Source organism: Athalia rosae, chromosome 5 (assembly GCF_917208135.1).
Source record: "Athalia rosae chromosome 5, iyAthRosa1.1, whole genome shotgun sequence".
Taxonomy (NCBI): Eukaryota; Metazoa; Arthropoda; class Insecta; order Hymenoptera; family Athaliidae; genus Athalia; species Athalia rosae.
In genome coordinates this window covers 13,282,159-13,306,047 of record NC_064030.1, presented here as the reverse complement: position 1 = coordinate 13,306,047, position 23,889 = coordinate 13,282,159, and the positions used below count along the sequence as shown (strand labels likewise).

At 44.1% G+C, this 23,889-nt stretch overlaps 1 protein-coding gene across 5 annotated transcripts in view; it reads right to left on the bottom strand.

Annotated features, from left to right (window-relative positions):
* Window positions 1-316: 316 nt before the first annotated feature.
* The window catches only part of LOC105684371 (Down syndrome cell adhesion molecule-like protein Dscam2), a 57,220-nt gene continuing 33,647 nt past the window's right edge, over window positions 317-23,889 (bottom strand). Inside the window, exons 7-28 of one of the 5 annotated variants that reach the window (XM_048654998.1) lie at window positions 23,236-23,440; window positions 21,000-21,296; window positions 20,555-20,665; window positions 18,796-18,954; window positions 15,947-16,285; window positions 8,760-8,879; window positions 8,196-8,375; window positions 7,474-7,621; window positions 6,043-6,341; window positions 5,458-5,606; window positions 5,193-5,347; window positions 4,935-5,116; window positions 4,391-4,702; window positions 4,013-4,309; window positions 3,800-3,941; window positions 3,602-3,729; window positions 2,900-3,328; window positions 2,547-2,831; window positions 2,177-2,463; window positions 1,228-1,483; window positions 1,040-1,130; window positions 317-905 (exon numbers count right to left, since the gene is read on the bottom strand). In XM_048654998.1, the coding sequence (XP_048510955.1) occupies window positions 446-905; window positions 1,040-1,130; window positions 1,228-1,483; window positions 2,177-2,463; window positions 2,547-2,831; window positions 2,900-3,328; window positions 3,602-3,729; window positions 3,800-3,941; window positions 4,013-4,309; window positions 4,391-4,702; window positions 4,935-5,116; window positions 5,193-5,347; window positions 5,458-5,606; window positions 6,043-6,341; window positions 7,474-7,621; window positions 8,196-8,375; window positions 8,760-8,879; window positions 15,947-16,285; window positions 18,796-18,954; window positions 20,555-20,665; window positions 21,000-21,296; window positions 23,236-23,440 (5,031 nt within the window). In that variant the 3' untranslated portion in view covers window positions 317-445. Of the gene's footprint in view, window positions 906-1,026; window positions 1,131-1,223; window positions 1,484-2,176; window positions 2,464-2,546; window positions 2,832-2,899; window positions 3,329-3,601; window positions 3,730-3,799; window positions 3,942-4,012; window positions 4,310-4,390; window positions 4,703-4,934; window positions 5,117-5,192; window positions 5,348-5,457; window positions 5,607-6,042; window positions 6,342-7,473; window positions 7,622-8,195; window positions 8,376-8,759; window positions 8,880-12,401; window positions 12,753-15,946; window positions 16,286-18,795; window positions 18,955-20,554; window positions 20,666-20,999; window positions 21,297-23,235; window positions 23,441-23,889 lie in introns of all 5 variants that reach the window. The other 4 variants (XM_020851373.2, XM_048654999.1, XM_048655001.1 and 1 more) reach the window with 4 other exon arrangements.

Sequence of the window (23,889 nt, the reverse complement as noted above, 5' to 3'; positions counted from 1 at the left end):
GTCGGTATTCGAAATTGCTGGTAACGTTGAACAAACTCCAGTTCAGTCAACGCTTGAGAGCGTTGGGATTTTTTTAGTAATTCGAATACTGCGCGCGTTCAGTCTTCTCCGCACTACAGCGTACGGATGACAACAAATATCCGGTCAACGAGCGCAGTACATAACCTTTTTTTCCGCTACCAAAATTAAAAAAATCTCCTGAACGATAAAAAAAAAGTGATGACTCAAATTCAAGAAGCAATTGCTAGGAGAGTTCAGATTTTTTGGCAAAGAAGTTGGAATCGGATCGGATCGTGGAGACGTACGAAGACGAATGTATGTAAAAATATGTATTTATTGTACATAGATCATTATTAGCAGCGATTGAAACAGTCAATTTATATAATTCAAATTTATTCTTACCCTAATAATCAATTAGATACATTCATTTTGATATTCGTTACACTTAAACAGTGATGGTGAAGTCTTTTGGTGACTTTGAGAGTGCGCTGAGCGTGACACCCTTTTTGTGGTGGAGTTTGAGCTTCATGTCGATGTCACACTCAGCCTCGCTCGTTTCGTGGGCATCCATGAAGCCGGAAGGTGGTTTGAGTTCCAAAGTGGATAGCTCGTTACCCCAGTCTTCGTCTCTATCCTGCTTTCTAGTTTTCTGTAACCGCCGAAAGTCGCGGGGTTCACCCAGCAGACAAAGTGACTCGACGGATTTTCGCGCGTTCAACTCCTTCAGTCGATCGCAGACGCTCGGTGTCTGTAACGTTCGATTGCAGACGACCGTCGGCGGATGGCTGGGCGAAACGTTCGCCGAATACGGGCGCGTTCCAGCCTCCGATAACTTTAAAATAGGTCGAGTTCCGCTGGGAACGCGGCCGGCATCAACTGAAATATCTGGCGTTGCTCCACGACTCCTGGAAGAGTACAACATCGTCCGTTACGCGACATTTGCGGGCGAGGGAATGGCGAGCCGCCCGCGATTTTCGCGAATTCGCAATCCAGAAAGGCGATATACAAAAGCGATAGAAGACGTACAATGACTGCGTACCTCTGCTTTTCCAATCTGGGAAAAGTCTTCCGTTCAGAAATTGGTGACGGCTCGGTTGATGTACTTGATTCTTGCGTGTGGTACAGCACATCTTTTGTGAATATTGTTGAAACAAAAATAAAACGTGGATAACAAGTGAAATTGCGTGGCGATGAAAGATCAACACAGAAGTCCGAATACTAACTTACTATGATGAACCGCCCGCGGTACCAGAGCCAATCGTTGTTCTCGACTCCGATGGGCTCCGGAATTCGGTCCGGGCGATCTCGCCATGATCGAAGTCGGTCCGGAGTCGTCCAAATGATTCGACGATTCCGTACGACTACTCGTACCGACTTCGGTGTCGCTGTCCGAACCCAGAGTATCGTACTCCTCCGATTCCGACTTGAAGTGAGACTTGCGCCGTGAACGTCCTCGCACCTTGGTGTACTGATCCACGTCGCACTGCAACACCGCCAAAAATTGCATCAAGAGACATGTAAATGCCACAAGAAAAAAAAACAAGGTATGCTCGTATACTGATCAATAGGGTGGGTTGAAAAAAAATTTTTTTTTCCATTCTCTTAGCATGGGGGCAGAATTTGTACCTTATAAGAAAAAAAAAAATTTCAAATGTGGAAAAATTTTTTACTCGATATTTTGAGGTAGCCCACTCGTTTTTCGAATAAATAATTAATCAAGTGGGGTACTTCTAGCAAAAAAAATTTTTTTTTTCGGTCAAAAATCATAGAAACCATCTAAAAATTGTCGATTGTGATTATTTTTTAGTCAACTTCAATTTTAAATAAAAAAAAAAATATGTCATTTTTTTATCTTATACTTAAATTACAAAAATAATAGGAAAAAAATTTTGAACAGTGAACGAGAAAAAAACAATCACAATCGACAATTTTCAGATGTTTTCTATGATTTTTGACCAAAAAAAAAATTTTTTTTGCTCGAAGTATCCCACTTGATTAATTATTTATTCAAAAAACGAGTGGGCTACCTCAAAATATCAACTCCAAAATTTTTTCCTCATTTGGAAAATGTTCTTTTTTTATAAGGTACAAATTCTGTCCCCATGCTAAGAATATAAAAAATTTTTTTTTTTTTCAACCCACCCTACTGATCAACGTATTTATATTCGAAAATCACCTGCGCTCCCTGAAGCATCGTCTCTCCACGCTCGTAGAAAAAAGCCTGTCGCATGGGATTGGCCGACAGATTCTCTTGTTCGGGAAGATGAAACGTCGCGTACGGATAAATGTCTTCGGAATACTCCGGGATTCTCTCCAACGCGTTAACTTCTCTGCAGGGTGATTGCTGCCCCGGTTTTCGCGCGGTCGCGTAATATTGTTCCCTTTGTTCCATGTTGTGCTTGTTGTCCAGAGCCGCCTGAGTCTGGGAGGGCGGATCGTTAGCCGATCCTGCCCTTCCGGGATCTGAAACACGATTTTCCATCAGCCTTTTGGCCTCGGATACGACGCGCGCCGATACGAATCATTCCGAAGTCCGGGATACTCACGAGTTCTCAAACAGAAACAGACGCCAGCTACGGCCAATATCACAGCCAGAACCGACACCACACTGGGAGCGAGGACTTGGGCGTCCAGATACAGCGGCGTTTCTTCGCTCTCGATAGCCGGTCCGTCGTATATTCTCTTTCCACCGTTATGGCTCAGAGTTGCGAACAAATACTCCGCCTGTGTCGAGCCTGCGTTGTTGTACGCCGTCAGCCTCAGGTTGTAATTGGCGCCGCTCTCCAAGTCGACTATGGAGAACCTCGAGTGCGGCGGAATGTTGTTGGAAACTGGAACCGGAAGTACGTGAACAAAATCGGTTCAGGCTAACGATCGAAACGATGCGATACCCGCTTACCCAGAAGCCAGTCGCCGGGAAGTCGTCTGTATTCGACGACGAAGTAGAGCAGGGGACATCCGCCGTCTTGCCAGGAGGCCAACTCCAGTACGATCGACGTCAAGTTGGCCCTGACGAGATGCTGTTTGGCCGGAGCAACCGGCTTCGACCCTTTGGTTTTAGCGGTCTCGGTTTTGCTGGCACTTCCGCTTCCGATGCGATTGAAGGCTGCCAAGTTGAATTGATAATTGGTCCCGCATTGCAGACCTTCGAGCAAATAAGTGCTGGCTTTACGATCTATCATGACTTCTTCCCATTCGGCGAATTCCCTCCGATAAGCCAGCAAAAATCCTTTGATCGGAGAACCACCGTTGTCACCCTGCTTCCATTGCAATTGAACCGCATCGGTTGTCGTACCGGTAGCTAAAAGCGTCGGCGGCGTTGGCGGCACTGGATACAAAGTGGAAAGTTTCCCAATTAGCAGGGAAGTTGGTTTTGCGAAGTGCCACACGCGGGGTAGACGGGATGTCTGTATTATTCCATACACGAGCGAGGATATAATCGGGTATACATTCGATGCGCGTTCAAACTACAGAATGACGTGAAATGTAATGAGGCGAAGTAGCTGAGGCTGAATGTTCGCCCGCGCGTTGCTTGGAAAATAAAATTAATTAGCCAAAACTGCCGGAATTACACGAGATCACAAAAGTCCTCGACGCCTACCTTGTACTTGCAAACTGTAAACGATCTGATCCGATCCCAACGAATTCCTGACGTGGCACGAGTAATTCCCCTCGTGACTTCGCTGCACGCTTCGAAGTAGAAGCTTGTTGTCCGCGCTGATTTCCAATCTGGAATGACCACCGTGTGAAAAAAAAAAAAAATCACCGAATCCGACGACCAACGGCGGAATACCCTCACCTTTGCTGCTTCTGCAGTTTCACGTCTCCGAGTCGCCATTCGGCGACCGGACGTGGATTTCCTACGAAAACGCACGCGAGATTCACGTCGACTCTCCATGGCACCAGGACCATCACACCGAACGATATAATGGCAGCTGGAACTGTTGACAATCGTCGATTAATCACTCCTGCGTCCTCTGGACGAATCGAAGTAACGTCGTCGCACGCTTACCGGTAGGACTCGGTTGCAGTTTGATCATCGCCGATTTGGAACCCTCGCCAACTTTGGTCCAAGCGGTAACCCAAGCTTCGTAGGACTCGCGAACCTTCAATCCCATCGCGTCGTAATGGAGATTTTGAGCCGGGACGGAATTTGGCGTGATTTTTTTCTCCTGCCCTTGATCGGACGTCTTTATGTAAACGACGTACTTGGTCAGTACGCCGTTCGGTCTCCGCGGCGGTAGCCACGATATGACCACGGAGTCTTCGGCGCTCGTCACCGCCTTCACACGCTCCGGCGCGTCGGGTACTGCGGACAAAAATGACGAAGAATCGCTTCCGATGTTACCGAAGAATCGCACGACAAAAAGAGCGTTCGTTTCCCTCTCACCAGTTTCCTCGGTGGTACACGAGACGGGGCTGCTGCTCACTCCCTCTCCGGCACGGGTGTACGCCAACGCCTGTACGGTGTAGTTCGTGTAGGGATTGAGACCGTGAAGAACAATGCTCAAGGCATGAGTGATTTTCGTTTCACGGGAACCCTGTAGCTCCGAAGAAGCCGCGTCGTTCGCCGCTTCGTAGAGAAGTTTGTAACCCTGTACGACACCGTGAACTTTGTCGGACGGCGGTGGTTTCCAAGTAACTTGGACCTTCTGAGCCGTGAGAGCGACGCAGGCAACGTTCTGAGGCGGAGCGCTGGGAACTGCGCGAAAAGAGACGAGCGTCAGTCGGATTTGGTGGTTTTGTTTTGTTTTTTGTTTTTTGTTTTTTGTTTTTTGTTTTTTGTTTTTTGTTTTTCGTTTTTTGTTTTTTGTTTTTTGTTTTTTGTTTTTTGTTTTTTGTTTTTTGTTTTTTGTTTTTTTTTGTTTTTTTTTTTCACGGGACTTTGGGTTACTCGGATTCTACCCGATATATTCAAGAGGCAGCCACCGTACCGTCCTCGAGTGTTTGCGCCACTATCGGATCCGAACCGGGTCCGTCACCCTTGCTGTTGTAAGCCTTCACCACTACGCTGTACTGTGTGTACTTCTCCAAACCCGTTAGCCTGTAGTCGTACGAGCCGTCGCCGTTTCCCATGATACCGACTCTGGTGATGTTCACCGACTTCTCGTCGTTCCTGAAAACAGCGAGGAAAAATTGACGGCACGTCGGAGAGCACGGGGGACGTTGTCGCGTCACCGCGAAATCTATACCCCAAGTTTCTGTAGCCGATGGTGTAACCGAGGAGTTCGCCGTTCCAAAGCGATCGGTCGGGCGGCTGCCAGGTTATCCTGAGCTGTTGGGGTCCCAGAGGTTCGACCGACACCTGTCGCGGCGGTCCGCTGGGCACTTCGCCGTCCGTTTGCGCCTAGAGTCGAAAAATATCGATACGAAGCTGCGTCGCGCTACGGTTGCTTTTTTCGGGGATGAGAAATATCGTCGAATAACCGTTTTCGACGACGACGACGTTATACTCACGTGAAGTATGTCGCTCGGAGCCGATGTTCCCAGATGATTTTCGGCGTATACACGGAAGTGGTAAGTCGTGGCTGGTTTCAACGGTGTAACGAGAGCGACGGTGTTGTCGCCGGCTACCAATTTCTGGGTATTGTGCTCGTGCCAAACGTCTGTCGATCAATTTCATCGATTGGTTTATCGATCGGTGAACGCCGACGCCGACAAAGTTGCATCGTTTTAATTCAACGGACAACGAAAGCGATTCTTGCCGTTATCGGCATGTAGCGGAAAAATACATGCTCGGTACAACGGCACTCGGGTTGAACGGGCTCTTCGAAAAATGAAAAGCAGAAAAACGGAAAAACAAAAGTTCGCAAAGTTACAAAAGTTTGCCGAGTCGAATACCGACGTCGATGAATTTGCACAAACGGGTCGCCAGGTTCCCCCGTGTACACCGTACGCGACGAAAGCCGACCACGCGAACGGAAACTGAGACGGAAGTCATGGAGTCGAACATCGCGAACAAGAAGAAGTTACAAAATAGGAGTTGCTGCGGTAGGATTCCCGTTCCCAGGAAACCGGGAGTATATATCCTCCGATACGAACCTTGAGCTTCTTTGTATTGGACGACGTAGCTGATGATCGGAGAGTCGGGGTGAACGGGGTCCGAGTCGCCGGAGGGCGGCGACCAGGCGAGTAGTATCGAGCGACTTCCTTGTTCGGCCACGCGTAAGTTTCTCGGAAAGTTCGGTGGTTCTTGTACGAGTAGATGAACGTTGGCGCGATCGTGACCGTAAGCGTTACTGGCGATACACGTGTACTCCCCTCGGTCGGCGTGGCCGGCCTCGGATATCCTCAATTCCGAGATCATACCCTTCGGTATCGGAGAGTTGTCCAAAGCGTACCTGAACCACGCAAAGAAGAGAGTGGAAAAGCGAATCGAGGGGGGGGGAGGACCGAGAGAACCGCACGCAACAACTTAATTGCAAATTACGGCCAGACAAAGCCGCTTTCACCAATGACCTTTCTGTAAACAGAGGGTAAGTGAAGGGTAAAGGAGAGAGGGTGGGTATCCCATCCGACCCCACGGCTAATAAAACCATTGTCTCGATGACGGTTTATTTTCCCTCTTCTTTTCTATTATTCGAAGTATAGTAATACGAGGGTAACGTTTAATGTACAAGTTTCCTCGGCCGAACAGAGATGTATAAAAGTTTTAATGATACTTTAATCTGTGAGTGCAGGCCGCGCGATGCACGTTACAGGTATATAATACGGCTACAATTACTTCCCGCGCGCGCCCCTTATTTCCCCGGCGAAGCGAGTCGTTCGTGAACAATGGATATCAACGACAAACTTCGCCTGTCTATTCAATCGGGTTATTATCAGTTTCAAATTCGAACATCATCAGCCGGTTGAACCGTAACGAACTATTAGCTCTCTCTCTCTCTCTCACTCTCACCCGACTTATCGAGAGTCTTCTTCCACATTCGGATCGTTACGAAACGAATGATTAAAGAATTTCAACGAATCCATCGAGACCTACTTTCCACGAGATCCTTCCCCTTTCATCCCACGTATAGATATTTGTTTCTCTTTCCTTTCCTTTTTTTTTTATTTTGTCTATTTGCCTCCGGGCGGAATTCTTCCCTCCGAAAAATTCACATCCCCCTCGAGTGGAGGGATACGGGGCGCGAGGTGTCATTCCCGCGAGGTTGTTTGGATTTCGGAGAATCGTGAGGAGAGAGGCACGTGCTCGGATTTGCGGCACGAGTTTGTATCGAGGGGTGGAACGGATGGGGGGTCAGGGGGGCAGGGGGGCAGGGGGTCTTCGAATTCGGAGTTGGCTATATTCTATGGCATTCCGCGATGTGGTCTGGTCTCCGCGTGCGTCAACCATTAGTTTGTCCTGCGGAGGAATTGCGAGGGGGAAGGGGGGGGGGGGGCAGAGAGGGAGAGGGGAGGGGGATGGTGAGAGGGTGAGAGGGACTGTTGGGTGAGGCTGGAGAAAGCTACGTGAGTGGATTGGATACCAACCTAATGTCGTAGTTAGGGTCGACCCGACTGCCGCGAGCACGCCAGCTGAGTTCAAGGGGTGAGTCTCCCTCGGCTTCGCAGCGCAGGGTGACTGCCTCACCCCTCCTCACCGACTCCTGCCTCGTCCTCACCGTCACGCTCGGTCCCGCTGCGGCAACGAGTCACGATTCTCATGTCATACAATTAGCAGCGTTTTACCATACCCATACCCATATAACCCATATAACCCACACATGTAGACGGGGTCGGTACACCTGAGTATTTCCGTCATGTCCGTACTACTCGCAGCGCCAAGTCTCCTCTGACAACTGCGTTCCCGCGTACACTTCGGTTGGGACAGTTTCGTTCGGTGCGGTGAAATGACGGTAAAAATAATAATAATAATAATAATAATAATAATAACAACAATAACAATACGACACGCGTACGTGCGGGGGTCATAAATAGCTGCGAGCCTTGCATATGTGTGTGTAAGCCTGTTTTTTTTCTTTTCTTCATTTTTTTTTTTTTTTTTCATAAATAAAAATTGCCCGGCTGAGGGGACGGTAGGACGGGTGGTGAGGTTGTCGGAGACTGGTAGAGATACGACGTTTCTCTATAAACGTCTCTCCATAAATATTTCCTGATGGTTTACGAGAAACCCCCTCTCGGTTGATATCTAACCCACGTCAGATGCGAGAAGGAGGAGTAACAATATCCTAGAGAGGATTTGAATATTTTACCGTGAACGGTTAGTCGTATTAGTTTGCTCAGTCCTGGACCGATCCCGTTGCTTGCTTGGCAGAGATAAAATCCACCGTGCTCTTTGGTAACTCGCGGAATGACCAGAGAACCGTTGTCAGCAACTCCGGCGCCTTCGGTACCGCCGTAACCAAGCTCTCTGTAGTCACCAGGTGTGTCTCCTGAAAACGTCATTTTCCAAAAAAATAGTTATCTTTGTCTCTGTCCAATTTTGAGCAGGTCCTCGAAGGTCAACGATTCGAAACGCTCTTTGATCCGAAGTTGATTGTTGAATCATCATTTTTGCTCAAACGGATACGGGTATGTGGCAAATTTTGACAAACTATTTGCCGGTCAAATAAGTTTAACGAAAAGAGAATGCCGATTTTTTCATTTTGTCACACTTTATCGTTGCGCTCGTCACCCTGATTTTCGTCACGAGAACCAAAAGTAAGTTCCGTCGGAAAAAATTCCTCAGAAAAAAAAAAACTTTCCTAAAGCAAATGTTTTCTCATCACGAGGGGCAAGGACCCGAAAGATGCTTTAAGATATCGAGTGAAACTCACCTATAGATTGTTTCCAAGTGACCGAAGGAATCGGAAACCCTTCTGCTTGGCAGGCTACCGAAACACCATGACCCACTATGGCGGTCTGATCGATAGGTTCCACGGTCCATCTTGGAGGAACTAGAAATATGTTTCCGTTTACCGAAAATCTATTTCCGCCCCTACCCCCCCACCCCCGCCCCCACCCCCGCGCTCCCTCCTGCTCCTTCCCAGACCGACCACTCGATTTACCAGTCTGCTTCACCGGGTCGTATGGATACTGATGAACCCCTTTGACCAGAACATTCGAAGAGATCGATCGGACCCTGGAAGCGATCGCCTTGTCAAGGGGTCGGAATGATCGATTCGGTTTCGCGGTATCGACTATATCGAGGGAGTAGTTTCAGTTTTAATATCAGAAATACGTACCCGGTGCACAGCAGATTGAACGTTGTAAATTCTCAGAAATCATCGATCGATCGAGTCGAGCAGGATCGATCGAGCTGACTTCCGAGAAATACGATTGTTTTCGAGCACCGATCAGTGTCCGGAGAAAACGGGTGTTCCAATTCTCGTATGCTCAACGTTCGAACCCCGTGAACATCGCGGTACGTCAAACTCGGATTTTGTATTTTCATTTGGCGAGGATCGGTACTGTATTCCCGGTCCGACATTCGGGGTTTCAGTCGACGTCGTTATTCGGATATCTAGCTGGAGGCTTCAATTAGCGTTTCGTATAGTTTTCATTGGCGAGACGTTATTGAAACGGTGAAATAATAAAGAATAACACAAAAACGTGGGAGCAAATATCGAGTGACGTGTTGGGTAAATGAATATTTGAATAACGAAATAGTAAAATATCGCAGAGCCGATACACTAAGACAGTTCTCACACGACAAGCGCAACGCTTTCAGCTCGAGTAATAGGAAGCCGAGTGCTGAAATAATTGAACCAGCCGGATAAGAAATATCTTGCTCCACGTACCGTGAACCGTATTTTGTTTTCACAATCGTTCGATTCTCGCGATTTTTAAACAATCTCCGAAGCGAAGTCTAACGGCTGTTTCGCGACACGGTGCGAATGCGTGGACATTACATCAGAATTCGAGTAAAATGAACATACATACGCCATATTAATTGTACTACGCATTGAAAAAACATTTGATGTAAAAATTTCAAGGGGTTATGTTTGTTCTCAAGATACCGCAGAGGGCGTTGGTTGAAAGTACTTGAGAATGTGGCCAATCAGCGTGACATCATGACGTCATAATTCGAAAACAGGGATCTATGATACCTGGATTTCTGTTCATTGGATCACCGGTCGATAAATAATCGTTGAGGGTTCGCTTCTCAGATACGACGAAGCGCGAAAATCGAAGAAAAAACTGTTTCGTATAAATAAAAACGGTTCGATGCCACATACGGACACTCTTCCCTACCGCGTGCGCGGAGCTCCGCTCCAAAGTCAGAGAAAAAGAAGAGAGGAGAGAGAAAAAAGCGAAAAAAATTGAAAGTAAAAGAAAAAAAAATAAAAATAAAAATCGTCCGAGGGATGGATATTTGTTAATTGGCAATAACAATTTGAAATTGGATACTAATTTTCTGTTGTATAAACTGATCGTGATACCGTGCAGAAGAGGGCTGTACTCGTGTTAACCTGGCGGCGTACCCTCGGGCCTTCGTTATCGCCCGGGTAAACATCAGCGTTGCGCGAAAATTACACGAGGAATTGGAACACCCCGTGATCACAGACAGGCGGCTGGCACACGGACGGTAACAACCCCCTTTTAGAGTATCCAATAAGGGTGTCTGCGTCCGTGTCTCTGCCGGTGCAGGTTCGGCGGGTGGGTACCTACGTGTTTGATTGTGAATAACTTGCAGCCTACTAGCCGTGACGCGTACACTACCACGCCAGATCTTCGTCAATGTAATTTAAACTAGCTCATTACTCATTCTACGTTTATAGTATAAGTAAACGTAAGGTAAACTTTACGTATCGTATACCGAGAAATTTCATGCATTTTCGAACTTGATTCTAAACTGTGTGTGCGTGTGTGTAATAACGTGTACGTGAGAGTGGAACAACGTGTGGCTGTTGGATGTGACGATGAATATTTCGGCGAAACGTTCTCTCCCCGCGGTTGCGAGCTAACCGGCAAATGAGGGTGAAATACTTTCGGAACGAAAATGGATTTTCGAAGAGGATGAGAGAACCAGCGTGAAAATCCATCGCGCGCGGAATTGAAGGCCTTCGGGTGAAGCGTCATTTCGATTGCTAATTTTTTTCAATAAAATGTCAAAAGGAGGTTAACAGGTGTTTAATTATTAGCCGAACGCGGAAATACCATTGACCGGAAATTGCATATTTTCCCGAACGTTGAATCCCAGGTAACGCAAACACGGGCAGACGCAACTAATTAATTTTTAATTGGTCCACACAACCGGTGGCATCGAACAGCTACCGTATGCCAATTTGCGCAACGCGTGCTCCGGTTCGTTCACGTGAATATACTATCCACCTCTGGTGACCTTCATTCCCACTATGTCAATTCTCACCCTCGTTTCTCGGTCCGATATCGAATATCATGTTCGGAGGGCGATACCCCCTCCGACTAGAATACGTTGTCAATCGTCCTGTAGGAGATCAAAGGTAATTGGAACGTGAAACGCAAGTCCTGATTCCGAATACGTAAAACGTATTCAGCCCGGACGAAGCTCTTTTCCCGGAACAAACGCGGCTGGAGTGTTTTTTTGTTTTTTTTTTTTCTCGCTCAAACAAACGCGGAGAGACGAAACAAGACGTTAGTTGAAAAGCTCTGTCTTGTGTGTTCATTTGTCAAAACGGCATGCCGGTCAGTTTCGATGTATCCAGTCGGTTCGGTGTACAAATCCGTGACCATGTTTGTCGCAAATTTACGAAATGACTTTTGTCGTTACTCGTGTTTACAGTGACGTTGCTCATGGAAGGTGTAATGTTCTATCTATCTATATATATATATATACTACTAATTACGAAAGTTATGGATCAAACGAAGGTAGATACGATAAATTATCCCCGTTTAATTTGAATATGCTATGATAATTTTCAAACGATATATACATTAATTAAACAATGATCATCTAGGTGTATATCTCACCATGCACTAACTATTATTCATATATACAAATTGTGATGACGAAATAACGAACGATCAATTAAAATAATATAAGTATTGTAGTGTGCGGCTTATAGCTGCTGAACTAGTTTTTAAAAAAAAAAAAAAAATAGTTTCAATTGTCAGTGTGTTTCTCATGGGTTTTGTTATATCTGTTGATATATATATTATGTGCCACGTGCTTTTTAGTTCCGTGCTCGATTCTGCCGCGATCTAACGAAAGGAGAACTTGAAATCAAAAGAAGAAAGAAAGGAACAGCTAACTCCCGACGATCATCCTGGTGCTGATTTTTAAGGTGCCCATGTCAATAGGATAGGGTTTGACGTACGTCACCAAACACTAGGAAAGGATAAGTGTAGTGAAATTTCAATTCCTTTCGTATGTTTTGGTTGTCACACAGCCGCCGTTAATATCGTGATATCGATACGAGCTTGCCGGTGTTCACGTTTGATTAATTGTTATCTTAGAGCTAGCAGAATTCTTTTTGTACTGGGTTTTTTTAACCCACCGGTGACGAAGAGGCTCGCAAAATGTTCAGCAATGCCGGCGGCGTTACTGATTTGACAGGTGTAGTTTCCGCTGTGTCTTGCAGTGACGCTATTAATCGTCAGAATGCTCGAGAACGGTGGATAGTCGCTTATCTGAATGCTGTTCGACGGCGAAGAGGTTCCGGCGCCGCTCGGCCCCTGACCTTGATCCCCCGAACCGGCAAGGACCTGACCAATCTGTATCGGTTTGTTGTCCATCAGCCAGGTTATGTTGAGCGGTTGATCGCCCTGGCTTGTGGTGCACATTAGTTGCGTCCTCATGCCTTCTGTCACTCCGTCCTCGAAATAAAAGGGCGAAATCCTCGGTGGAACTATAAGGGTAGTAGCATTGATGGCATTTTTTACCTTTACGAAGGGAGTCCTCGACGTTCGGAAAACACCGGACATGAGGCGATCGCTCTTTCACGCGGATCTTTACGCTACAATAACTCCTACATTCGTACGTTCAATTTCCTAATAGCTCCGAGTGCTCCTAATCCGAGTTAACCCAATTCCCTGAATTTCGCTCTCCTGCGGGACGACGACGCCTGGCTCACCCTGCGTGTATGTCTCTGTGCGTGTTCATGATCTTTTACTGATGATATTTTATCATTACTCATACTTACCGGTCTACCCTTTGTTTTTTTCTTTGTGACTACACCGCGCTTTCGCGTTAAAACTGGGGGGTCCGTGGGCGGCCATTTTGCAGGCGTCACCAACCGCCATCTTGTGGCGCCCGCACACAGGCTACCCATATGACGAGACACCAGTTTCAACTTGGAAACGCGGTGTACCTAGGCTGATTTTTTTTCGGTCAACGCTACGATATATAATGTTGTAGTCCCACGACAGGTACAATACGAGTGTATATACGACTATATCAAAAGAATATGAATAAAATTATCATTATCATATGTAAATTGAATTTGTCAAACGATCGACTACCGATCGGTACGTCACTCCGTACTTTGATCATCGCGGACATGAAATCAGCCGCGCAAAGATCCCGCACTGGACGTGTTCATGTACGCGCAGTTTTTGTTTTTTTCTTTCTTGTTTTTTTTTTAGGGTCGCGTTGCAGATACGAGCGGTTGGGTAAGATGAGTCGATAGAAAATTATCCGAGAAGATCAAGGTAAGTAGAAACTTGTACAGATCAAATATACGACACAATACACAACGATAATATTTTTCTTAAGACATGTGATCATTCATTGAAAAAATTTCCTACTTTGTACAATCAGAGCGGTCCTTCGAAATGTAATTTTTCAAATTTCAGACCCCCCAATTGGCTGAAATTGCTGGGAATCTTAAAAAAATAATGGTCAGCTACCGGAAAGCTCTCCTTTTTAACTTGGACCATCTCTCCATGTGGCTTCGAAAATTTGTCATTTAAATAAAACAGGCAATTTTTCTTTCTCAAATTTTCGAACGACTGCAACAATGTTGAAGCGAAATAATCATCGGCTTTGTTGTAGTTTCGGAATTGAATTTTCCTGTATTATGTAATCGGAAAATTTTCGAGGCGATGGGAAAACGGTTAACATTAAAATGAACAGTTTTTTTGTGGCCCAAATTCTTTTCATCAGCTTTCTCGACAATTTGAGCCTATGGGAGCATTCGAATAAAAAAAATGACGCTTCCAAGGATCACCCTAACATATATGTACTTTGGATTCAAACGATGACACGTGTGGTACATTTAAATATTATATGAATATATAAAATTATGGATCGTGAGAAACGCTAATATACATGATACGAGTGAGAGAAAAAAAATTGATCAACAATAATCAAGGATATACAATAATACTGAATATTACGGACGCTGAATAAGTAATTATATAATAATATATAATAGATCAACGGATGATGCATTGTAAAAAACTGCGTTGTGTCCAACCGCATTAAGATGATAATTTTTTATACGAGTGTATTTACATATAAAACGGCGTGTGAGAATATAATAAATATACGTACGTGGACGATTCGTAAAAACTAGTCCACTTTGATCGTTACGGTCCAATTATTTGCTAGATGAGATACGAGGGGCGAGAAAAAGTTTCGGTTGAAAATTATTCGATGTCAAAAAGGACAAATAATGCCCACGTCACTTTCTACGCAAAACTTATTTATTCCGAGAATTCTAACCAATGATAATTTTTTTTTGGAATTCGAGTCCGTTTTTTTTCTTTTGCGAACCCAAGTTGTGACCGCATTAATCTGAATATAAATCTAATTACTTGTGGTCGCTTTTGATGACAAGGCAAATCGAAAAATATCCGACAAAATCAAATCGAATTTTTTATAGTAAAGTAAAATTATCTGATTTAAAACGACTTCTGATGAAATAAAATATGAGATAAAACAAAATAAAAATAAATACGTAGTGAGAACGAATAAAACCAAATGAATTTGAAGAAAATTAATCTCAATAAAATTTCGCAAAATCGACTAGAATCGAATAATTTGAAATTGAATTGAAAATAATTTTTTCCGCTCTACTTGGTAATTCGAGTGACGCTCGTGCGCTTTCGATCTATCCTATTCGTAATTATGCTTTTGATCCCTCGGTCGTTGAAAAGTGAACCACGATGGAAGTGGTGAGCCATCAATTTTAATGAATTTGATTTTCTATTTTTTTTTAATTCATTTTACCTTATCACATTTCGATTCATTTTATTTGATTCGATTCGATTTCCAACCCATTTTCTTCGATTCTATTTTGTTTCGTTTAATATCATATTTCGTTCCATTTCATTGGACGTCTTTTCACAGCTCATTTGTCCTTTTTAACGAAGAATAACTTGCTTCCGAAATAATTCTTCCTTGTCTATCTCGTTTCCCGAGGTATTAGACCGTTACGTTCAAACGTACGTTATAACGTGTGCCGATGATATTGAAATTCGAAACGAACAAACGAAGAATAAATATAACACTTCAATCAAATTTTAATGAAGACTTCATCTATACGCATACAGGTACGATGTATTTTTAGTAGATATAGATATATACATATACATGTAATAATAAGCGTGCAATCAGCGTGCAAAGAGATAGCGTGCAGGATGGGGGGAAATAAGTATATAATAAAATTTGAATAAGAAATTCGCAAGTTATTCTCAAGATGATTCGATTGGCGAATCGCAACGGCAGAAGTTCTTTTTTTTCCACCCTCCGCGATTGCGATTCGTCCCGATCGTTATCAGCGTGCAGCGTTTATTAATTTTGTACGTTTTTCTTCCTTCCTTCATTTTTTTTTTGTTTTTTTTTTTTTTTTTTTTAACACGCTACCAGTTGGCAAAACCCACAAGTCTCGCGACGTGATTTAAATCGCAAAATTTCTGCGGAATCGAGCGATATTCTTCTTCGGATATTTTCAGGTTAGGTCAGAGCGACACGTGACACGTGACTCGTGAGTTTCAGCCGTGATTGTGTAGCGGTGAGTCGTGTTTCGTGGTGTTTTAAGATAAGAAAAGAAAGTGAAGAATTGAGGTTGGTGCTTGAGAAACACCAACGGTTGGTTACCGTTGACGTTGAGGAGTGCGGAATGTGCGACTGTAGCAGCGTCATTTGCTACACGACAGGTATAGGTGCCATTGTGAACGGGGGCGATCTTTCCAATGCTCAAGGCGCTGTTAAACTCGTCGAATTGTCGTACGGTGATCGTTTTCCCGCCCCGTTCATTCACAGGGGAAGATTCACCTTGCTTGGACGGCACTTCCAAGGACGCTTCGATCGATGCGTTATCTTTTAGCCACGTGAACGTGAGCGGAAGGTCGCCCGTCGCCACAACGCACTGAATGCTAGTTCGGTCCCCTACGTTTAAATCGCGACCGAAACTGAAAGGTGTGATTTTAGGTGGCACTGAAAGAACAATACAGAACAGGTGGCATTCCATATCAAAGCGGTACAGAACAGACACGTGTCTCACGGTATTCGATTCGCATGGAGAACACAACATATCGGAACATCGACACGCAAATTTTACCCCACGAATATCACGCGATTAGCAGCCCCGGAGTTGCGTGAAAAAAAATAAAAAAAACTAGCTCTCTTCGAAAAATTCCGTCGAACGGAATGAAGCAAAAAAATGTCAACCGCGAATTCTTCTGACACCTGAAAATTTCTGCGGTAACGTGGAGTTCGCCGGTAGACGGAATGAATTTCTTTTTTTTCTTTCGTGAATCTTTTAACCTCGTCGTCAGGAATTTTGGATATATTCGCCCCGAGCTTGCGACGGGACGTGAGGCTAATTTGACAACAGATTTTTTCGCGAGACATCGGAATTTTCGTTTTGGTTTTTTTTTTTTTTTTTTTCTCGTCACTTAAAGTAACTCCTTTGAAAAATTGAGTGAAAACAGGTGAGAGCGGAGTTTAAAAGTTTTATGAAGTTTCCGCGACTCCCCCGATACCCCGGGGTGATTTTTCTCTTCTTAGCTACACGGTGCATTCGTGAGGTACAGCAGCGAGCGAAGTGTGTAGGTTAGAGAATGTGGAGTACAGCGGTGGTGAATAGGTGGCGGATCAATCGATAGGCTGGATAAGAGTGAAAGTGGTTCTTGCAAGCTTTTAACTTTCAGCCCTTACAGCTTTCAGCCTGAAGATTTCTGGTCTTGTTCTATTTTCATTGACATGGAGTCTCCGGTTACACGCAACCTTTTCTCAAAATAATCGCAAAGAATCTCCCGAGCGTAAAGCACACGATTTTGCACACCGGTGTCACAGGCGAAGTTATCGCCGATTTGATTACCGGAGTTGAAACTGAATTCGAGCGAACGATTCCTGGGTCTCGATTTTCCACCTGACTCACGGAGACTCCATGAAACGGTGAATATAACGAGATTTCAACGTCACAGAGACGTGTGCAGAGTTGGGATTATTTGCCGTCAGTTTTTTTTTTTACTGGTAGACAAGGGCGTTCGAGTTCGCCAGGATAACCGGACGCCGCTAAATTGAGCGTAAAAAAAAACGCTCGTTGTATCGAAGTTTGGTGAAACGAAATCCCGGTGAACTCGAACTCGGTTTTGCAAACATGGTGAAGTGAATATCAAAGTGTAACGCGTGCAAGAAGGGCAGTGCTCGAGCGGTGCAGTAAAATCGCAGTGCTCTGTGCTTGGACATTTTTCCACTTATGTTTCAACAACACTTTCGTTAAACGCGATATACCTGTATATATATATCAAATATATATCCGGCATATCCGACACGGCAATTCTGCCAAAACAAAAGCATGACACAAAACGATAGGTAGGCATCATCATCATCAGGGCCGGATATTGGTTTCTTTGACAAGATAAGCAGCGAACTTGGAGTACACAGTATAGTAATTATTCATCCATCACGCATATAGTAGAGAAATAAAAGCCGGGCTGCAGATTTGATCGGGTGTTGTATTTTGTTCTTTCATAGAAAATTTATCTCTTTTTTTTTTTCTTGTTTACTTTTTTTTTCAACAGCACACTCCCGCGGTTTGTCAAAAAGAAAAAAAAAAAAAAATTGAAAATAATACAATCTAAGACTCGCGTTGGACAGAACTGATACGAAGAAAACACGATTGTTAAAAAATTGCAGAATACAACCCGATTGACATCGAGTGTCAAGTTAATTGGCATTACCGAGAAAAGATTATGTATAATCTACTGGATCGCGTTCCGTTTTTTTCTGATTTTTTTTTTTTTCTCGATAATCAAAGAAGAGTTTATCGGGATGCCAGAGTCATCCGATGTTACGAAATGAATCATGACAAAGGCTTTCATCTTACTAACGAATCTAACTGTGTTTTGATACGTTCGATAGCGTCGAACGATTCGTTCTCGTTAATTTCATTGGTATAGATTCAGGATTAATCTGTAATAAAGTTTGTAATTGTATCGGAGAATCGTAGAAAGTTCGAGAAAATTCATCCGTTAGCCTGTTTTAAACTATATAGACTAAAATCACCGAGCATCAAAAATCACCGAGCTGACGTGACACTACACCAGAAAATGCCTGCTATCTTTTCTCTGCGATTATATACAATCAATTTACTCCCTTTAAATATTCTAACGAATTCCAACGCTCGTTGGAATGCTGTTATCATGTGTTAATTAACTTTCCTCGTCGGCGAACGATACTACCCGGTATTCCCCCTCTGTCAAAATCACGCTATCGTAAACATTGATGTTTTACTTTTGACGAGCGGACCTCTCGTCCATTGGGTATACACGAAATTGTTAGGTTAGGTTAGTTACTTTTCACTAAAATTCATAACGAGGGATGATATTTTTTTCCGGTTTCTTTTTTTTTCAGAACTGAAATTATTGTTAAATTTATTTCCTCATCTGTTTGATTTTAGTTGGCACATTTTTTACGGGTTTTTGGTTTGAAAAACTTACCGAGAACACGAACTTCGACCGCTCTGTGAGATGTGTAATTGTGCTTGTTTTTTGCCGTGCAAGTATATGTACCTTGATCGGCATTTTTTTGGACAGTTTCAATGAGCAGAGTTCCGTTACCGATTCGCTGTCTCATATTCGTCGGTAATCTGACTCCGTCTGGAACAAAAAACCGAAAAACCAAAGAATTATGGATCGTCCAGAATACTCGACTTCATTCTCCTTTGTTCCTTTCGTCCTGTACACATATTCGCTTTGTGAGCTCTTTGATGCTTTCCAACCATCTGGTGAGCCACTGTCCCATGTCGCGAGATGTACGTTAATTCAAGGCGTTACGAAGGTTCTGACCTAATCATCAGCCCTTTGGTCTGATGTTATCAATTACCGAATAACTCGTCGCTCAATTTTCCGCGAAACTGCACGAAGAGCGACATCAAAAATTAACTGAAAATGTTGGCGTGACCAACTGTGAATATCAAAGGTTGAAACTAGAAGGACGTGAACTTTAGTTTTGGACTTGTAAGCAATTTTCCTGCCGAAGCGATCATCGAAAACGGATGAATTGAATTTTTTTCGCCGACGGTACGTTTTTCGAGCACGTGCATCTGAAGCGTGAATTTCATAAAATGACGCTGAGCCATCTGCCAGAAAAGCGTACGACCCGATCACTAATGAAAATGAAATTCAATTTGCAAAATCGTCGATAATTTTTTTGTCAAAGGATAATCCATTCGAGAAAGTATGATTTGAATTTTCTGTTTTTTTTTACTGTCTTAGGATTTGCCTCGCGGCAACATGCCTAGATTTTTTGTGGGTTAGGTCCTTCTGGTCCTCAGCCCTTGATATATAATTACATTTGGTAGGAGAAGGTTGAGAAAAACTCGGAATAAACGTTAGTCTAACAATACGCATGGGTCATTCAATGTCAACTTGACCAATGATTTTCCCTCGCCATTGTTGATTCGCCCCGAAATTTTTCGTACAGTTCCCCAGTCTCCAAAAAAACACTTGTGAATTTTTTTCAGACTTTTTCCTCTGACCGTCAATTTTTTATGATTAATCAAACCCATCTGAAGATTGAACTTCTATCAAGATCTCAAAAGATTCTCAAAAATCTCATGTTTTGTTACGATCGTTTTTACACCCGTCCCATATGATGGACCGTATTTTTTTCATTTCTCTCGACCCTTCAAACATTTTAAACAAATAAAATGCCGTGTATCAACATTATGAACATTCTCAAAAAATTACCCAAAATACTAAGAAAATTACGAGATTCAAAATTGACCACAGAATGTTTGGTAACACATTGAGAATTTTTGATATCAATTCAAGAATTTTCGTGAGCTTAACGCGAGCAATATGAACAATATAAAAAATACAAAAAAACAATCGGCCCGACATGGCACGGATGCCAAACTGATCGATGAAAATTTTTTAAGACTCTTACAAGAATCCAATTCTGAGATGGGTTCGAATAATCATAAAAAAAAAAAACAACAATGAGAGGGAAAAATCCTAACGGAATTCACGAATGCATTTTTAAAATCAGAGAATTGTATGAAAACACGCGAAGCGAATCAAAAACGGCGAGGAAAAATCATATATTGGTCGAGATGACAATATAGAACGCTCCTCATCCAATTCAATAATCCGTTGAATGGAAAAAAAATAGAGATAGCAAAAGTGTGAAGGAAACAAAGATTATGATAAAACGCATTACGGGAATCTACCGGGGAGTATAGCTACGTTTCCTTACCCTTTTCCCATATAATCGAGTCAATCGGATAGCCCGCCACGGGACATTTTATGTGAAGTTGTTTTCCAGCTACCGCTGAAACCGCGGGCATCGGTCGCACGTACGGCAGCCCTAGAAATGGAATGAAAAATAAAACAAACAGAAAAAGCAGTAAGTGTGCGTTTTTCTATCGGTTCCGGTGTGGAGCGGCGTATACATTTTTCTATTTTTCTACCTCAATGTAAACGCAGCTGCAACGGGTAGATAACGAGTGGAGGGGTTCGAGCTTCCAGTATTTATCGGGAAATGGAATGCTTTTGAAAATAGTATCGGGGGTGAAATGTGAATCAATTACTCTTAAACTGGTTCAGCCGGTGAAGTTAAATGGAAACCCGTTCCCCCTTTTTTTTTCCTCTCTTTTCTTCTACCCGTTCAGAACTGAAAATGCAAATTTCAAACCATTCACCGTAAATGTTCAGTCTTGCCGCGTGACTCGCCTCCCCGGCTCTACTGCTGGCTGTGCATTCGTATTCACCACCGTCCTCAGGTTTTACCGATGAGATGTTCACGTGGGATATAACGTCGCCGTACACGGTGACGTATTGTCCTATGAGTAGTCTGTCGTTTTGAGGCAAAGGGAAACCGTCGAGGTGCCAAGATATCTGAGGTGTCGGATTGCCGGACGCGCTACATTTCAGCGAAACCGATGGACCGGGCTGCATCGTTTGTTCTATGAATCTGTAGACCAGCTGCGGCGAAATTTCTGTCGACAGTAAAATTCGTTGCGGGGCTGATCGCTTCGCCGAGAAACATCTCAGGATAATACGACGACGACGACCGGCGTCGGTCGATCCCGCGGTCAATTATCGGCGCAATTTTGGACTTCGATGATCCGTTTACTCGGCGCAAACGCGATTCGGCGGTTGGTTGAATTCTCGGTGACCTCTGAGGGTCGAGTGAGCTTGCAAAATGTACTTTACCTCACTCCGCAAAGTCACGAGCTTCGATAAGGCTACCACCTAGTTAACCTATGCAAATTTAGGGACTTCACTATCGTATATCGCTCCATCACCGATGGCTTCATGCATCTACTGTCGGCGCGTAAAGTTTAGAGCTCTCAGTTTGGAAGCTTGTAACTACGGGAAAAAAGGATAGAGCAGAAATTCAAAAATAGTTCGAAAGGTTGGAGTATTCTGCGTCTGATGACTCATTTTCGAATTTCTAGGAAAAAAGAAAACACACCGAACGTTATGTTAAGTAAGGTAGGTTAAGCTAAGTAGGTTAGGTTACGTTAGGTACCTCAAATTCTCCAATTACTTTGAAGCAACTGAAGGCATTGAGCCGGCGAACCAGCCGCTGCAGTGTCGCTGCTTTTTTGAAAACCATCTGCGGTTTTATGAAAGAAATTCACTACATTGTAGTTATGTGCGGTGCGGTAAGATGTGAGAATGCAGGGCCGCTGCAGCGGCTGGGTCGCCCGTTCAACGTCTTCAATTTCTTCAAATGTTAATGACGAATGTTAATGATCGCCTCTTTGTACTTCCTGGGTGCGTGGTTTTGTTCAGATTTTCGAAATTTTTCAGCAGTATCCTTCTGGAAAATCTTTCGGGAACATCTCTGAATTTTTTTCAAATTTTTTGAATGCTTTTCTAACGAGTGGTGATGCTTCGAAGTTAACCTACTTCGCTAAACACCGAAAAAAAAAACACGTTCTTCGACCTTTCGGTGTTCATAACTGACGGTGTGTTCTCTTTTCGAAATTCGAAAATGAGTCATCGGACGCAGGATACTCCAACCTCTTGAACCTGTTTTGAATTTTTGCTCTATCATTTTTTTCTTCGTAGTCATAAGTCCAAAACTTCCGTTAGAAACCTACTGTAAATGTGGTGAGAATCTGGAACCAATGATGTTGTTTTCCGCCGAAGAATCAATCAATCAGCTTCTGACCGTCTCTTTGATCGGCTGAGTAACGGAGAACAGTCTTCCGACATCCTCACTCGCAATCAGTCGAAACAATCGAAGGATGTGGAAAATAAGCCGATAAACTTCCGAGAATTTCGTAGGGGAATCGACGTAGGCCGACCTACCGAAACCGTCTTCAAAACGAGTAGATCGGAAATTGGAAAGCCGTTTGACGAATCCAATCGATGGAGTGGTAGGTAGCAGCTCAGCGTACGCACCGAACCAGGTGGTACCCCCGTATACTCGACGGTTGCCGAATAACGTGAGACGTCGAGCGTTGAGCGGTAATTTATTTATTTCAATATTCCACGTGGTTAATTTTATCAAGGACCCCGTTCCGAATAATCTTCAGCCTAACATTGGAGGCTTTTGATTAACGTATCAAGACAATTGGTCCTTGATGCCGAACAAAAACAAGGAGGTCCCAGTCTGTCCGTGGAACGTGACATTGGTTGAACAAAGGAGAGGGTAGGTCGGTCCTCCGTCACCGAGTAAATGGAAGGGTGTCCTTCCCTTCCGACCGTGAAACAATACCGCGCGTTATTATCTTGTTCGCGATCCCCGTTTTACCCCTCTTCCGACGCACAAGCGTTCGCATTGTACGCACAAGCTGTGCGACAAAGTTAGATTAAATATTCCGAGTCGCGTTTGTTTTTCCCGTATCGGTGAATCGGTTATCCGTTGTACCGCCGTAACGTTGCGGGCGTACGAGAATGAGAGAAATTGGGGGTAAAACTGACCTCCCAAACGCAGCTCGGCTATCCCTTGCGCCATTTCGTGTTCATTCCTAACAAAGCATTGATACATCCCGCGATCCTCCCTCGCTACCGAAGTGACGGATATTCTTTCCCTCGAGACGGCTCTTACCCTGGCACCGGTGCGTAGAGGTTGCCCATCCTTCAGCCAATATAAAGCCGTTTGGGGAAAACCGTTCGCGCTGCATGTCTGGAACAGTTAGGTTAGGTGTCAGAGACAGGCTTCCTCTTCGTTCCTAAAACTTCGGCGAACGACGAGTGAGTTTGCCTCGGATCTTCAACGGGATTTTACCGTCCGGTTTGCACGTTTCCGAGAATGTGAAAAAAAAAAAAGAAGAAAAATACCCAGCCGAGGCAAAAGTTCGTCGTAGTCATTTTTTTTTCAAACACGAATAACCTAAAAACCGGGTAAATATTATTTCGGTCATCGATGCTCTCGCTACGCCGGGGGAGGGACGGATCCCGGCTCCCGGTTCACCCGGATAATCGGGCTCCTCCGCTGTATTCAAGCCGAATGTCCTACTGCAGACAATAGAGTTAATCTAGTATTTGCGAGCCACTTCACGTGGCTTCGTGGTTTCATGGTTCCACGATTACGTAGCTCTCCGCGGGCTCCGCATATTTAGTCAGCCCTCAAAC